General features: G+C 33.7%; 1 protein-coding gene across 9 annotated transcripts in view; it reads right to left on the minus strand.

Annotated features, from left to right (window-relative positions):
* CCDC73 (coiled-coil domain containing 73) overlaps window positions 1-15,919 on the minus strand; it is a 54,545-nt gene that overhangs the window by 21,916 nt on the left and 16,710 nt on the right. For 8 of the 9 annotated variants that reach the window (XM_071761803.1, XM_071761808.1, XM_071761800.1 and 5 more), the window contains exons 2-7: window positions 14,418-14,564; window positions 9,814-9,885; window positions 8,224-8,295; window positions 7,411-7,446; window positions 6,440-6,514; window positions 4,830-4,868 (exon numbers count right to left, since the gene is read on the minus strand). In XM_071761803.1, the coding sequence (XP_071617904.1) occupies window positions 4,830-4,868; window positions 6,440-6,514; window positions 7,411-7,446; window positions 8,224-8,295; window positions 9,814-9,885; window positions 14,418-14,549 (426 nt within the window). In that variant the 5' untranslated portion in view covers window positions 14,550-14,564. The remainder of the gene's footprint in view (window positions 1-4,829; window positions 4,869-6,439; window positions 6,515-7,410; window positions 7,447-8,223; window positions 8,296-9,813; window positions 9,886-14,417; window positions 14,565-15,919) is intronic. The other variant, XM_071761802.1, reaches the window with a different exon arrangement.

The raw sequence follows: 15,919 nt of genomic DNA on the forward strand, positions 1-15,919 counted from the left end.
TGTGGGAGCTGAGACTTCAGCCTGGAAAAGAGGTGACTTGGAGGGATCTTACTAATGTGTATAAATACAAGGTGTATAAATAGTGCATCAACTACCTTGAAAGAGAAGTGGTGATTGATTTAGATTAGTGAAACTAGTGCAGATTAATATCCCATGCAGAAAAAAAATGTCATGATCAATTCCTTGTCATCAATTAGCAGTTGGAACTTCTTGAAGTATGAAAAATTTCATAGACAATAAGTTTTCATAGACAGTAAGACTTTCTTTTGTAGACAGCAAGTTTTTTGTTTTCATCTTTATGCTGTATTTTTGTTAATAGCTTTGTAGTTATTATTTGGTAATTTTAAAAAGTAATTTTCTCTGAAGAGAGTTAAATTAATTCCTCAGAAAAGATATCCATTTACTTAGACATCTAATCTATTTCTAATCTACAGTAGACCAACAGAGGGATTAAAATTAATTGAGCCACATTCATTCCTGTGTGCAAATGCAAGTTACACAAGGATGGGTCTGGCCCAGTCTGTTTGGTTTTGATAAGGCTCTATTTCCCTACAGTAACAAATGCAATACCTGTCTGAACATCAGAGGATAATAAAAGCTGATAGTAATCAAAAGAAATTACCAACATAAGGCTAGCAAACCAGGATATACAAGACAAATTTCTCATGTTTTATAAGGTATGAAATTAAACACACTGCAGTAAATGGAAAACCATAATGGAAGACACATCAGCACTTACAGAGTCACTGCAAGGAATACAGGTTGTCAATGTTCCTATAGTTTCACTTCTTCCTAAGTACAAGTAAACTGTTGAAGAACTGTGCTTAACTACTGCTAGAACATGGATTTATAACAACCAAGTAAGGGAAAAAAAAGAAAAATTTGTTTTTCCTGATAGTCATTCAGGTGTGTTTATTCTAAGAGATGGATGAGCAGGAAAGTATTGCTAATCTAAGACTGGAGCATCTTCTGGCTAGAACTGAGGTTTTTTAAACTTTCTTTTATATGGATTTTTCTTAGTGTTCTCCCAATTTCTCTTTCTCCTCACTAGAAAAGCAGAAATATGCATTTTCATTTCTCAGGGCTCTTTCCAATGAGAAAAGGAATTGGCTGTTATAGCCTCAAAAGATTTATTAAGAGCTTAACACTTGCCTAAATAGGATTTTTGATGGCAAACTGATCTCCAGACTTAGTGCACAGTAGAATAAAAGCAGTCTGGTTTGCCTTCTGACATCCTTCCCTGAGGATGAGATTCTTCTGTCTTCAAACATTCTTCCACAGAAGACAATCAAGAAACACCAGGAGACACTGCAGGGTAGGGAGGGTATGACCCTGGAGCTGGAGTAAGACCCACAGAATCTTGGTTCTCCTTCCTAGTGTCTGATACTGCACAAACAGAAATTATTGCCCTGCTCTCCACCAGTAATAAAGATAAGCTGGGATGGGGAGTGGAACTGATTGTGGCCATATGGTTTGTTGAGGCACAATGATTTCTTGGTGGAACTAGACCAGAGAAATAGCTCAGGGTCAGGTAGGTGACTGGAGGAAGACAAAGAGGGAATTGCTCATATCTCAAAGATATTCTGGAAATTGAGTCACTAGTCAGAGTTACTCAGTGAAGCAGAAGGTGGTAATTGGGAGGTGAAAGTGTCAGAGAAACAAAGGAGATGTAATGACATAGAGACCTACGGCAAGATCATGTGAAAATTATGCAAAGGGTTACCAATTATAAATCTTCAAAGCAGGAATTTTTTTCCACAAGAGTTCCTCTATTTCCTACTGTTTTTTTACTTTAAAATAATTAATTTTAATTTATACAATCTCACTGCCTTCTCACTGTATTTTTAAACAACAAATTACAGCCAAATTCCTGAGAGATGTGGAAAAGAAATAAAAATTACACTCCGAGATTAGATTATTAAGAGCAAGCCAACATTTAAAATTAAATATACTTCATTTGGCAATTACATCTGTATCAGAAAATCAAATGGTGGCAAGGAAGATCTCAGGAAATGCCTGTACTGTTTTTAAATATCCCTCATGTAAGCATTTCCTGGGCACAGTTCAGGAAACTGCCGGCTGGGAATGAAGTGGGCTATTTGGATGCAACTTCCCTCATTTGAAGAGCAGTGATACATTAATGAACCTCAACCCTTTCACATCACTTCACTGCAGCTTCACTAAATGGTCTCACAGACTTTTAGTTTACCAATACAGAATCACAGAATATAAACAGGCAGCAAGTGAAACTGGACTAATTATCAGTCATTCACGAGGTAGTCACCCCCTCTACTTTACTCATCAATCCTGCTGAACTGAATCAACACCTTGTGGGTAGTGATGTCTCCCACTGACTACACAGAGATCTTGCACTCCAGATTTTCTCTTGATCTGCACGAGATTTCATCTCTAAACCAGCCAATGCTACCCTTAATCTCATTCTTTGATATATTTCAGCACCATGATATATATGTAAGATTTAGGTACTGCAGAAGGCAATCAACTCTAAATGCTTGCTCATTCAGACTCGTCCATTATCAGCTAATGCAAGTTTACAAGGGAACACATGAAAAATTTACTTATGTTTTTTGGGTTTTTTCTACTCTACTTAAGCTTTTATTCTACACTCAGAGCATTCTATATTGTATTATCTGCCATGATATGAATGGAGAAGGAAACCAGTGCCTGCCCAAGGCCATTTTCATCCAGTTATTCCTTCATTTCAGCAAGAAAAAAAAAGATGACCATACAGAATCTCCAGTCAAGCTGCTTCTATCAGACAACCAGCTTTGTAGTAATAATCCTGTAGCCTTCTGATCACAAGTGCTACTACCTGTATGCACTGAGGAGCAAAGTCACCACACACAATAATCAACACTCTGTGGAAAACAAGGAAAGGTGGAAGAATTTCTTTATCTCTACACAGTCATTCAATATAAAACAGAAATATCTACTATTCTAGCAGATATCAGAAGAATTCTATAATCACTACAATTTTCACATATACTTAACTGGACAGCATGCCAAAATATGGCATAATATATTAATGTTACCTATGCTAGATGAAAATAAAAGAATTAAAGGAAAAAATCCAGAATAAAATGTTACATCAATAAGGCATGCTTAATCCCCACCTCATACAAAATCTCCTTTACTAAGTGACATGGTTTTTAAAGTGCCTGACTATAAACTAAACAGGACATCTGCTCACATTCAAAACACTAGCCAGGGCATGATCTAATCTCTCTTTTATAACCCTAGAATTGAAATAGAAATGGGTCTCAAATAAATGAATGGTTTGGAAATTCATCCATTTTACTTTTAAATAATTTGCCATTTGTGATAGCTGACTAAGAGGCTCTAGATGGAATTTTACTACTTTGATCCCTGCACCATTTCATCCAGTCCAGCTACTCAAGAAGTAAAGGTGGTAGAATTTAACCTAGCTTAAAAATCTATGTATTAGCCCACGAGTGCATAAGGTTATATCAGAGAATTAATTTCTGTTTTCCTAGCAGGTTTTTTTGTTCCTGTTTTCATCATTTCATATCATAGCATCTTCTATAAACATGGTGAAGTCACACGTGTTATATTTAGTGCTACGTAAGGATTTCTAATAACTTGCTCATCACTCAATAGTATTTAATGACCATACTCAGAATCAAAGTCCCAGTACCTCAATTTTTCAAAATATTCATATAATCAATTATTGAAAAAGTTTATAAACATGAGAAAAGAAGATATTTAAGCAGCACAGATGAATTTCTGGTGTTGTGATTTAAATATTCTTATCCATATGGAAGACTGAGCTTGTAAATTAGGAAAGAAAGGTACTGTGTGACAAGGCCTAAATCCAAGTTCACTAATTTCATATATTTTGAACACATTTTTAGATTAGATGTATTTTAAGAATATATACAACTTAAAAGTGAAGTAAGACACATTCTATGTTGCCTTTGATCTTTAACTTGTAGCCTTATCTCCCAGGTCAGAGGGCACATTATTCAATTTCACCATATTTTGTGTAAAACCACTGTAGCGTTGAAGATGACTTTCAGTACAAATGTCATGGTACTTAAAGCTAAACTGGACTCTAGTTTTTTGAGCTTCTTAATTAAAATCACAGTTTGTAATGGTCTGACAATATTATCTTTATTCTTTCCAGTTGAGCAGCAGCAGAATTTTCACAGCATTTATTCAATCAAGCTTAGCAATGTTTCTGTGGCTCACTCTTTCACTTCCTAAAAAAGACAACAGTGTTCAGACCAACTGTGCTGTCACCCCATATAAATTTATTCTCTGTGTCAAAGGGAATAAGCTGGACAGGATGAAAGCTAAAGGGGAACTGTTCAGGGGAACTGTTGTTAAGAAGTAATTCTGAGAAGAGGAGGGAAAAAGAGTGAGAGGAAAATTATCAGGTTTTTTTTAAGAAAAAACAACAGAAAAAAAGAAGAAGCAAGCCTAACAACTGCTTGGAATTCTCTGTTACTTCTTTAGAGGAATGTGCTAGATTCCATCAGGGTAATATAATTACATTATTGACATTACAGTCTATAAAAAAACTTCACTCTAATCTATAAAGAGAACAGATGTAGAAATTATACTTTAATTCAAAGAGAAAAAAATTACATGATAAAGAGTAACTATCAAACCACAAAAACTAAAAACCTTGTATTTGAAAGTTTTTCAAACCACCTCATTTGGTTATTTGTAATAATTATTACACATCATTTAAGCATTACAGTTGGGTAATAATTGCATTATAGTCCAAGCAAACATTCTCTGTTCATAAAAGATGTTCCTTACTTTTACTTTTCTTAATTTCTTACCATTTCATTCAGTTTCTTTTGTAAAGTGTACTTTGATATCTGTAAAATAAGAGAGCTATTAATTAAACTGTAGTTGATTTTTTTCCAACAATAATCACCATTTAAGAAATTTCAAACTTAAGAATTAATTGCATTTATTGCTAATTCAAAACAGTAATATTATTTTTGAATTATTGCTGCTGCTTTTTTATTAGATAAATTTACATAATTTTACTTTAACATTGAAATATGTAAAAATGGTTTACACTGATTTATTACTAAATTATTATTATCACTATTAATACTAAATTATTATTTATTACTAATTATTATAATTTTAAGGTAGAATTGTGACTTTCTGGAAATTCCTCACTCTTAGTTTAGGCTGATTTCCAATCTATTTTTCAGGACCCACAGGTTCATTGTGACCTCTTGCTTCCTCAGGTCACAGCAGAATTTCCTAGATCTGAACTACAATGGTACATGAATTTTTTATTTGTGAACATTAAACATTTAAGGTTAAGGTTTTTTTGTTTGTTTTTTTGTTTTTTTTTTTAAGGCCAGTGGAATCTTTCATTATTCCTGCTGTCCTCATAATATGTTTATTATGTTCAGCAGACCATGGAGGGATATTCTACATCATCTGTGCTATACCAAGGCTTGGCTAAGGCAACAAAATCCTTTACAGTTACTACACAGCCAGCCAGCCAGCCATGGGAATAACTTTTTTTTTTTTTTATCTTAAAAGACCTTGAGTGATAACTAAATGATTAAAAAACAGTCTGATGCCTACTGAATACATCCTATTATAAGAGAATGCTAAGAAGAACCAAACATGTTGCAAAATCTTGTAATCCATTATAACCATTTTTTTGCCAATAGGACCAATGATTATCCCACACAGTTTTGGGTTACAATGCTCATTCTCTTCTGTGCTGAACAAAAATCTTCCAAACTCTTTTTAATTCATTTTCAATATATCTGCCTTGGTCTTTAAAAGAAAACTAATTGCAAGCTATGTCCCTTCCTTTATTTCAAGTAGCTGTGAATCATGGCCACAAGTGCTCCAACACCAAGAGACAGTACAATGTACTGAAACAACAACAAGCAGCACCAGAGTAAATCCTGCATTCAGAATTTTTCTCACAAAGAGGCGTTGGAAAAACATGGATTATGTGGTAAATACGTAACCCTTCAATGAAAGAAAAATAATAAAAAAACAGGTAGCACTGTGAGCTGTGGGACCAGTATGGATACTTCTTGCTCTTTAGGATTCCCAAACCAGTTTCCAGACAGGTGAGAAGAAGACCAGAACAGAAAGAAAGAAGGAGACTCTGGAAGTGAAAAGAAAGAACATTTCATACACTATTTGGACTTTTACTGAGTCTGCAGTTGTTCTGAAGAAAGAAGAAGTCCTTTCTGAGGAAAAGAAAAGTAGCTCATTTAAAGTAGTGTTGACTGAAGACCATATCAGAAACCCTGTGTTAGAAAGTGTGGTGCACACATAGCATGAAGATTAAATAAGAGGCCTAAAAGACCCTCTTAAAAACAACTATTTCCTTACAAGTGAAAAATACTAAAACCAAACCACTTGCACAGCCAGGAAAGTAACTCAACAAAAACAAGTTTACCTGTAATGCTTTTAATGCCTCTTTCAGTCCATCGATTTCTTTCTCTTTTGTCTCTACAGCAAGTTGATATTTTCCCTTTCAACAAAAGCTCTACTTCAGAAACTGGGCAGAATAAAGGCTTTTACAACAAAATGACATCATCACTAATGACTAGTCACTAAGTTTTAAATTTTGTGTTGTGGGAGAGACAGGCAAAAAAAAAAAATCATCAGCTTACAATTTAATTCTGAAAGAGAAACTGTCATTAACAGATGCTGTCATTTAAAATACAAATCAAGGACTAGTACATAGGTATGTGTGGACAAACAGGGTGTCTTAACTAATTTCACCTGTTTGCAAATTTCTGTGCTGTAAAAATAACATATTTATCTACTCTTAATCATTGGGAAATTTAAATGAAAATATAGAGTACACATTAATTCACTGGCTTCACTCTTTGAAACAGTCTCCTAGCATACCAAATGCAAAACCTTCATTCAGAAGAAGAAGCAGGTACTCAGCTTGGTGTAAAAATTCATTTAGTTAAAAAGAATCAGAAATTCAAGTTTAGGTACATCATTCTTCAAGAAACCAACTTGGGTAAATCAATAAAAGTGCTTTTAAAATCCGATTTTACTAAGCTAATTAGTATTGTTATACAGTGCATGAAAAAGGCTTATGGCAATTTGTCCCAAACTCTGAAAATAAAATGAATTTTTATAGCTTCAATATAGAACCATGAAACAATTCTTATTCCACAATTGATTTTTACTGTAAGCAGATTTTTAAAGTGACACAAGTAATTAAAAAGTTCTACAGTCTACAAACAAAAAACTCAAACATAAAACAGGTTAAAAAAAATTTCTTTTGCAAAGGCTATAGCAAGAAAAAGAATATAATTGTGATAATTTTAGAACACATTTGTTAAGTTATATAGCATTATCATTTGCTTATCTTCTTCACTGCATGACAAATAATAGGTAATGGACTACCTTTTCCTCTTCCATTGCAAACATCCTTGCCTGTAACTTGATTGTCATTGGCATAAAACAAAAAAAAAAAAGAAACAACAAATCACTAGCACATAGGATTAATTTTATTCATGCACCTTGACAAGACAATATAACACTATTACCCTACATAGGGTACTTCTTGGGCTTCTTTTCCTTAACTGTACACAAACAAGCAGTAAGCTTATGAACCACAAATTATTTTTTCAAGAAAGAAAAACCTAACTGCTTGTCAGCTCCTTTTTTGTGGGATAAGATTGTGATGCAGCTTTAGCCATAAATTCCTCATCACCGTGTGGAACAATTTCAGTTCCCAAGACTGCTCTCTGAGCACTTGAATGTGTTGATTATGTATTATAAAAAAAAAAAAAACAACCTCTATCTGAAAGACTGAAAGACACTTTCAAATGCTGAGCTGAATATATTATGTGGCAGATTTTTTACCATGGTTTGTGCATCTAACTTTGCAGAGGATATACCATCTTAGAGAGAAGGGACACTCCCCATCCCACCCACCACCCTGAAAGAAAAAAAAATATATTAAAAGAAGAATTATCTTCTCTAGGAATTTTTTTGGAAAAAAAAAAATCCCAGGAAAGTTTGCTTACTGGGAAGAACTGTCAAAATACAGGCATTCTACTGTTTTTAAGAAAGAAGGAGACTTTATTTCTTTGAGCTGTATATGCTAACATTTTATATGCAACTGAAAAATATTTAATACTAACTGATAACTTGCTACTATGCCATAATTTTTTAAAATCTCATTGTTAAATCTAGATGGCCTTATTTTCCTACCTGTTTTTTAAAAGCTGCCATAGCTTCTTTATTTTGTTGTTGCAATGTGTCCGTCTGATGCTGCAGAGTTTCCTGCTCATGTGAAATAATAATATTGTGTTTTCAATATTATCTTACAGCAAACTGTATTTATAATATTTCAAGACAAAAAAAGACTTATTCCCTGTTAAATATTTTTTTAAGACATGATTGATTAAAAACAAAACCTAAAGACTAACAAGGGAGGTTTGGTAACTGATAATCATCTTTTTGGCAGTGGTTTCTCTTTAACTTGTAGCAAATAACAATTTTCACCTCTGGAATTCAGATTTGTTCTTCCTAGACTGACATGAGCGACTCTTACCCATCCTACAAACCTTCAGAAGCAACACCCATTGCCATCTTAAGATACCACCCTGATACAACTCATTGTAAGACAGGTAGAGAAAGCTTTATTTGCATCTAACAAACAATGCTACTTGAAGAAATACTAAAATATGTGTTAATGAAATCTTGAGCAATATTTTCCTCAAGTCTTCACTTAGAAATCTGTTCAAAGGCCCAGGTTCTCCAGTGAGGGAGTGCAAAAGTGCAAAGTGCAAAAATAAGGGCAGTTAAGTGTAAATTAAATTGCTGTTAAGTTCCCAGGATGAATAGAAATCATCCCTTTTGAACACAGATAATTCAGAATTTAAGTCCTAGGTTAAGAAAAGCAAAGAAAGGTTACAAATTGAAAGCACTGTTGTTTTTAAAAATATAAAATGTTTCCTGTTTCTGTGTGCACATACATACCTTTAAAAAAAAAAAAAGCACACAGTTAGGATTATTAATTTAAGATGAACTCCAAGATGAAATAATCGTCCTTTGCTACTAAGATGTTAAATAGTGAAATATTCCAAGATCAAGGATAGAGCTGAAATTATTGGTTTTTCTGTGATCGTAAAATATAGAGAATGAAGCCTTTTATCTTGTGACCCAGTGCCAGGGGTCATAGGTTTGGTTGTATTAGAGAAGGGAATGGATTTCCTATGAAAGCATAACCTCAGGAGCCCTAACCCAAAGAAGAATGTTAAACTTATATTACTGAAAACTTCATTCTGAGCATTTAAAAGCTGACAAACTGCTTTTGAGTACGCCTAACATAAATTTCTGTTTAAAATAATTTTTTGGAAAATTTGCCAACCCCAAAACATTTAAGTTTTTTGTACAACTGCAGCACTACTTACACTTGCCAAAGCCAAGCATAATACAGAGAAGCTGCTGTGTACCTTCCTCCACATGAACATGTCAACATGCCTCATGGTAAGTTAAATGTCTTGTTGTTTCAATATTTACATCCCTCTTGACTGAAGACTTCCAGTCATGCCAAATATTAGATGGTAGCCTTTTGTTAATCTGATTTCCAGGTCTGGCACAATACAAATCAATACAGAAACTACAGAAGTTCATGACCAGCTAATAAACTATTGGTTACATCATTCTACTATTTCTATTACTTACTATTTTCATCTACAATAACCTTAAAAAGGTGAATTCTTCTGAATCAAAATCCATATTAATATTAAATTAAATCCCAACATTTATCATCCTAAAACCACGTAGGAAAGTTACCTTCTGCCATTCAAGTTCCTGCTTCTCCACAACCATTTTACTTATTTGATCTTCATAATTAATCTCTGCTTCCTATTATAAAAAAGAACAAACAACACAGCAAACACATTTACATAAGACAGGACCTGCAAATCAAACATGGATGTAAGTTGTGTACCTACACTCTTCTTACTTTACAGTTCAGTACAAGAACAGTATCTGCCTACACACTGCCCACTGAAAAAGGAAACAAAAGCTCTCTGAATGTGGTAAGATAGCAGATGAGATTAGCTGGTCAAAAATTTGTAGAATAAGTAACTTGGATTGAAATGCATAGCAGATGATTGGGAGCTCTCATTATAGATCTCTTACTTAGCAGTTCCTTTTTTATACATATTGTCTTCTGAATTTTACAACAAAACCAGACTCAAAAGGGAATAAGCCAGATTTTACTTTGCAGTTGAACTCTGTCTGAATATTCTAATGAGCAACATTCAAATACTGAGATGGAGAAATACAGCAAGCTGCAATAAGCATTTCTGTATCAAGTCAGATACAGATAAGCATGGTGAACCAGCCAAAATCTTTGGGACAACTTAATTATTCACCTCACAACATTTGAACCTTTATTCTTTTTTGACATGTCCCAGGACAACTGAAAAGGTTGTGTCAATAATTCCTTCTGTTATTACAGAAAAAGGGAAATATTTATCATAACCTTTTGTGCCAAGAAGCCTCCTGACCTCCCAGATGAAAGAAGTCAAACAGAAGTCATGGATAATCAACATTTTTCATAAGATGAGCTACCTGAAAATCTGAGTAGCTTGAAGTTTTCCTTCACTATCCAGAGAAGGACTAGTAACAGGATACTCAAAGGAAGAACACTTTGCTCTGTCAGTCATGACATCTTGCAACAACAGTATTTAGGCTTTTGCCGTGTATCACAAGCAATTCACTGCTGTTGTGTACAGACAAAATACAGAATATTCTTTAAAGATCCAGAGAGCTACACTACTGTGTTCTGAGCTTTGGAAAGCTTGTTTCCTGCCTTTCTCTGCACACTGATGGTCACCTAAAGAAAGTGACCACATGAAAGTAAGATTGACTTCTCTTTTATGAATTGGGGCACTGGTAGCATTTATTAAGGTCTTCTGTTGGACATACTCCAACAAGGGCCAAACTGACTGTGTGAGGGTAAGAGTGCTCCCAATATTTGAACTGTGTTCTCTGAATTACTATAATTTTTATATATTATGTGCACCTTTATGCTTGTTTTGAGTTCAGCTTTCCCACTCCAGTTTAAAAAACTGCATTCTAAAATTATGGAAAAACAAGCACTCTTAAAATGAAATCTCACCTCAACAGGCCAGACCACTGTAATACTCAAGGGAAACAGTGACAACTATTTCTTACACCCCTACCCTCCAAAAAAGCCCAACAAACCTCACCTCTGGATAAAAATAATAAATTCTATGAAACAGTGAAAGAACAAACTGAGTTTTTTCCTCCTACCAAAGCGAAGCAAATACTACAAATGTTTTAGCTAAAAAAAATTAAGTATGCTGAATCTTTAAGAAATGCAATTCTTTCCTAAACCCAATACAAAGATTCCAGGTTTTTAATATTTACAACACTTTGTGTGAAACTGTTTTGAAGAAGATTGTGTAATCCTTTCTCATTCGCTATAATGCTTCATACACATTATACTCTCAAGAGAAATAAAGTGGCAAAACATGTCTCAAAGGGATTTAAAATAGGTTTTTGACTTTTAAATCTTTTTATAGGTTTTAGGGTCAAAACTGACTGCCTTGATTAACAGGCAGTTTAGAGAGAAGTAACACGTACTTATGCACAGGAAGCCACTCCTAAGCAAGCCTATGGTTTTTATAAACAATAAATAATTTTAGCACATAACAACATTTAATGAATAATGGAACTGGTAAACTATTTGCCATCAAGCACATAAAACCTTTTGATTTTAAAACGGATAAGTATTTTAAATCCTAATGAGGTCTCTGAAAGAAAATACAAAAATGATGGGTTTTTTGTGGAAACTTTACAAGTTTTCTAAGAAACACTGTGTTAAAATTTAAGACATTTATATTAAGACTCCCACACCCATACCAGAGACCATATATTTGGCTAAATAAATATAATAATACAAGTTTGAAAACTGCATTAAATTCTATTTTAAGTAAGCCTAAAAAACCCAAAGTTCTAAGTGAACAACATTCCTCCAAGTTACTCCCAAATTAAAAAGAAAATTCTGGAAGCTACCAAAAATGTGTATATATATAAAACTACTGTTGAAGAAAAAAATAAACACCATAAATAGTAAACTGACAATGACAATTATATTATAAAATTGTTCCCATGAGAGATCATTAACAATTATAATCCTTATCCATAATTTTTACTTTTTCCAAAGGATATTTACAGTTTATCAATTCAACTTGTGTGAAGAACTTTCTTTTTTTTTTTTTTTTTTAGAAGTTCCACCTGCTGTTTAGTCAAGCAAAACATTTCTACTAAGGAGAATATTATTATATATAACTTTGATGAGGTATCAGAAAAAAACACAAAACCTTAAAAGTGTTCGTTTTTTTATTAGATGCCTTAGGACTACATGGATTTAAGTGTTTTTATAAGAAAGACTACCATAACAATAAAAGAGGAGTAATTTGATGGTTTATTTACTCGATATAACCTTTAGAAAGTGTCAAGCCTTCTCTAAAGTGTTTGCTTGAGGCTGTAGTTTTACAAGATGGGCTGTGGATTGGTCAAGCCCCCTCAATTCTTGACCCTGAACAGATTTAGGAACAGAGTACAGCTGGCTCGTGTCCAAGCAGCCAAAACTGCTGCTAGGTACTTTTATTATCTTTTTTGAACTCATAGTCTACCTCCTACAAAATTGAGCATCCAGTTTCTCATACAGGTAAATCAAATAGTATTCATAGGAACTACAGTTTCTGATTGTGTCATACTATAATTAGAATATCCCTCATGAACTAAACAGTCCAGTACAACTTTTATTACACGATGTGGATATCCTTCCTAAGTTTTGTTCACAAGACAAATTTTAAAGGGAAAGGAAATATTTAAAACAGTTCATTCTAACTTCAGTTGCTGATACAGTATTTTTTGATCTTAATAGTTACAAGAGTTATCTAAAACCGTTAGTAACCACATATCTGGAATTTGTTCTCAAAAACTGTCCTTTTTCAGAAGCAGAGAAACTGAATTCTATACTAATCACCTCTTTTTCTTTGAAATATATCAATTTCAATGCTTTCTATTCCTTTAAATATATTCCTTTAAATAAAATCAAGCTTTTCACCATTTGTATTGTAATCATAATTGTTTCTTGCAATACACTTCACCAAATGTTTCATTTCCCTAGAATCCTCTTTATTTCTAAAAAAATGTTCTTACTTTCTAAAGCAGCTATTGTCATTTGCATTAATAGAAACCTCAAAATATGGTGTTAAAACATTTCTTCCTTCATGATTCTATACTTTTTTTCATTTTTTAAATTTTTATAAAAGTTAAATTCTTCAGACTTTACATTTTAATAAAAAATAGTTGGACTAGACTGAATGCTACAGTCATAACAAGTCTGTATCAGACCAGGGTGACTTTCAACAATGTAGGATCATGCAGCTTTTTCTTGAATTTTTTCTTTTTTTAATGGCAGCTGTCATTCTTTTGTTTATGGTTTTTAAAGAGAGCATTAGAGCATTCAACTTAGATCAAAATAAACATAAGTCAAGAATGTCATCAAGCTAATATTTTTAAACTAATAATACACATCTTCTGAACAGGTCAAATTCATCAAATGCAGAGAGATATACTTCAGTATTTTCAAAAATACACCATTTAAGAAACACCAAGGGGACAAATAGAAACAACATATTATGTATATACAACTGAAAAAGTATCAAACAGAAAAATACAAACAAAAAAGTAACAATAGCAAAATACAGCTGCTTCCAACACTGCAGAAGCCATTTTACCTTAGCACTACAAATTACTCAATTCCTATTTCAAAAACAAAAACATCCCACCCCTCAATATTGGTATGCTAGTGTTGTAGAGCTCTAGCTTAATATTTAACACCTCTAAAAATGGTAAAATGAAACAGATTTGGTCATCAGAATGGCTGTTGGCCCTATTGGTAACTTTAAAAAAACCCAAGTAAATAGATAAAAATAAGTCAAAAATACTGCTCTTCTGCCAAATGTTATATCAATTTATTAAATAATAAAGACTCATGGACTTGGCATTGACTTGGATTCTTTCTTTCCTTTTCTTATCAAAGGCCACTCTTAAAGTGAAGAACTAAAATGAAATACAAAAATGTAATGCAGATAATTTTTGTCAATATCCTGGTGATCAACTGTAGCAACTTTGTCCATGATTACAGGAACACCAGATTTATTCCCATGCTACCCTGTTGTCTTTGTGCTGTCTACAGGGACATTACTGATACAGCCACTGCCTAAACCTATGATACGTTAAAAAAAAGGAAATACTGTATGATGTTTACCCACACAAATGCAGCTTTCCTGTGATTGCATGCAAGGAGACAGAAATGCAACAAAGTAAAAAATAACAAATATATTTACCCTTCTTATACGCAGTTCTTCTATTGCCTCCAATAAACTTGTTTTAAAGTCCAGCAGTCGAATGGCAAGTAATGTCTCTGATGGACTTTGAAGAGTGGAGTCAAGAGCCTGTGTTTTAAAGTCTTCATCCATTCTTAGAACTTGTTTCTGGAAAATAAAAATGTGTGTTTCCTCTACAGTTTATCTTTAAAAGAACAGTCAAAGTGCAAAACTTACAAGTGTGGAAGCAAATTCTTTGTACAAGAAGTAAAACTACTAGTTATAGCCACTATACCACGAACAATACTTTATATTAGTTTGCAACACTACAAGAAAACAAATAACTGTATCAATAATTCACCAAATTAATTGGCTTTCTGTCTATTTTTGGCTGATTTTAGTTTTAAACAAAGACTGTGATAAGCATGAAAAAGGAAGTAGTACAGTTGTTTGCCTTTTTTTTCCAGAGCCACTGCTCTTCACTGGCATGAAGGCACTGCCACTAGAAAAGTAGAACACTACCTGCCTCAAGATTTAAAAAATTCACAAGACAGGCTCAGTTTTAAAGAGCTTCAGTCTGGCTTGAAATTATGAGCTGCAGGTAACACCCATGGTTTCTGCTTCCGAATTTTAACAAGAAAATTTTTTGGTTCTGTTCCCACAGGATTAAGTATCAAAATGCTGCACTCTAAGCTGGCTCCATCAATTGCTGTCAAGCAAGGAGCTAAGGTAGTGTAGGGACAAAACGTGTTTGTTAGTGACATCAGAGATTATTACAGTATTTAGCAGCATTTTACTAACAAAAAGGTAAAGGTATGTATTCCAGCTGGACTTTCCAGACTGCATTTTTTTATAGTTGAGACTGAATTTCCACTGCTCCACTGGAACACCTCCTGCTCTCCCTTCCCAGAGACATCCTGTGTGTGTTCCTGGGATAAGAATTAGAGAGGTAGGGGTAGAGCACAGGAGTTACGACTGACATGGCCACTGCCACAGAACCCTTTGAAAGGAATTCCTGCAGGAAGACCAGAGACCTGGTCTGTATCACAGGGCCAAAACAACCACAAATCAGAGCTCACCACTTCTTTTGCTGTTGTCTAAATAAAACCCTAACATAGATCAAATTTAAACTGCTTTGTCATGGATAATAGATAGATTCCCTGCTTATTTTCCTTACCATGAAGGTAATTCTAAATTACTGAAATCAAATTTTTGCCAAAACCAGAAGAATAAGGCTCTTTTTTGTCTTCTGTGTTAAAACATGCAACTAATACTGAACTGTTAATATGAAATTTTGTCAGTGTCAAAATGAGGGTGTCTGAAGAACTTCAGTAGAGGTGATTGATAAAAGTCTGAATGAGGGCCATGCACAAACATGTACCAACTTCAGGCAACAAATCTGTTGTGTCAATGTTCCAACATGAATCAGGAACTGTGTAGCCAGTCTGCATGCATTTTAGACAGAGTTTAAAATAATTTTCTTGGTTTTTTTTCGGACAAGGAACATGCAATTGATTAAATCA

Source organism: Heliangelus exortis, chromosome 18 (genome assembly GCF_036169615.1).
Source record: "Heliangelus exortis chromosome 18, bHelExo1.hap1, whole genome shotgun sequence".
In the NCBI taxonomy this organism is placed as follows: domain Eukaryota; kingdom Metazoa; phylum Chordata; class Aves; order Apodiformes; family Trochilidae; genus Heliangelus; species Heliangelus exortis.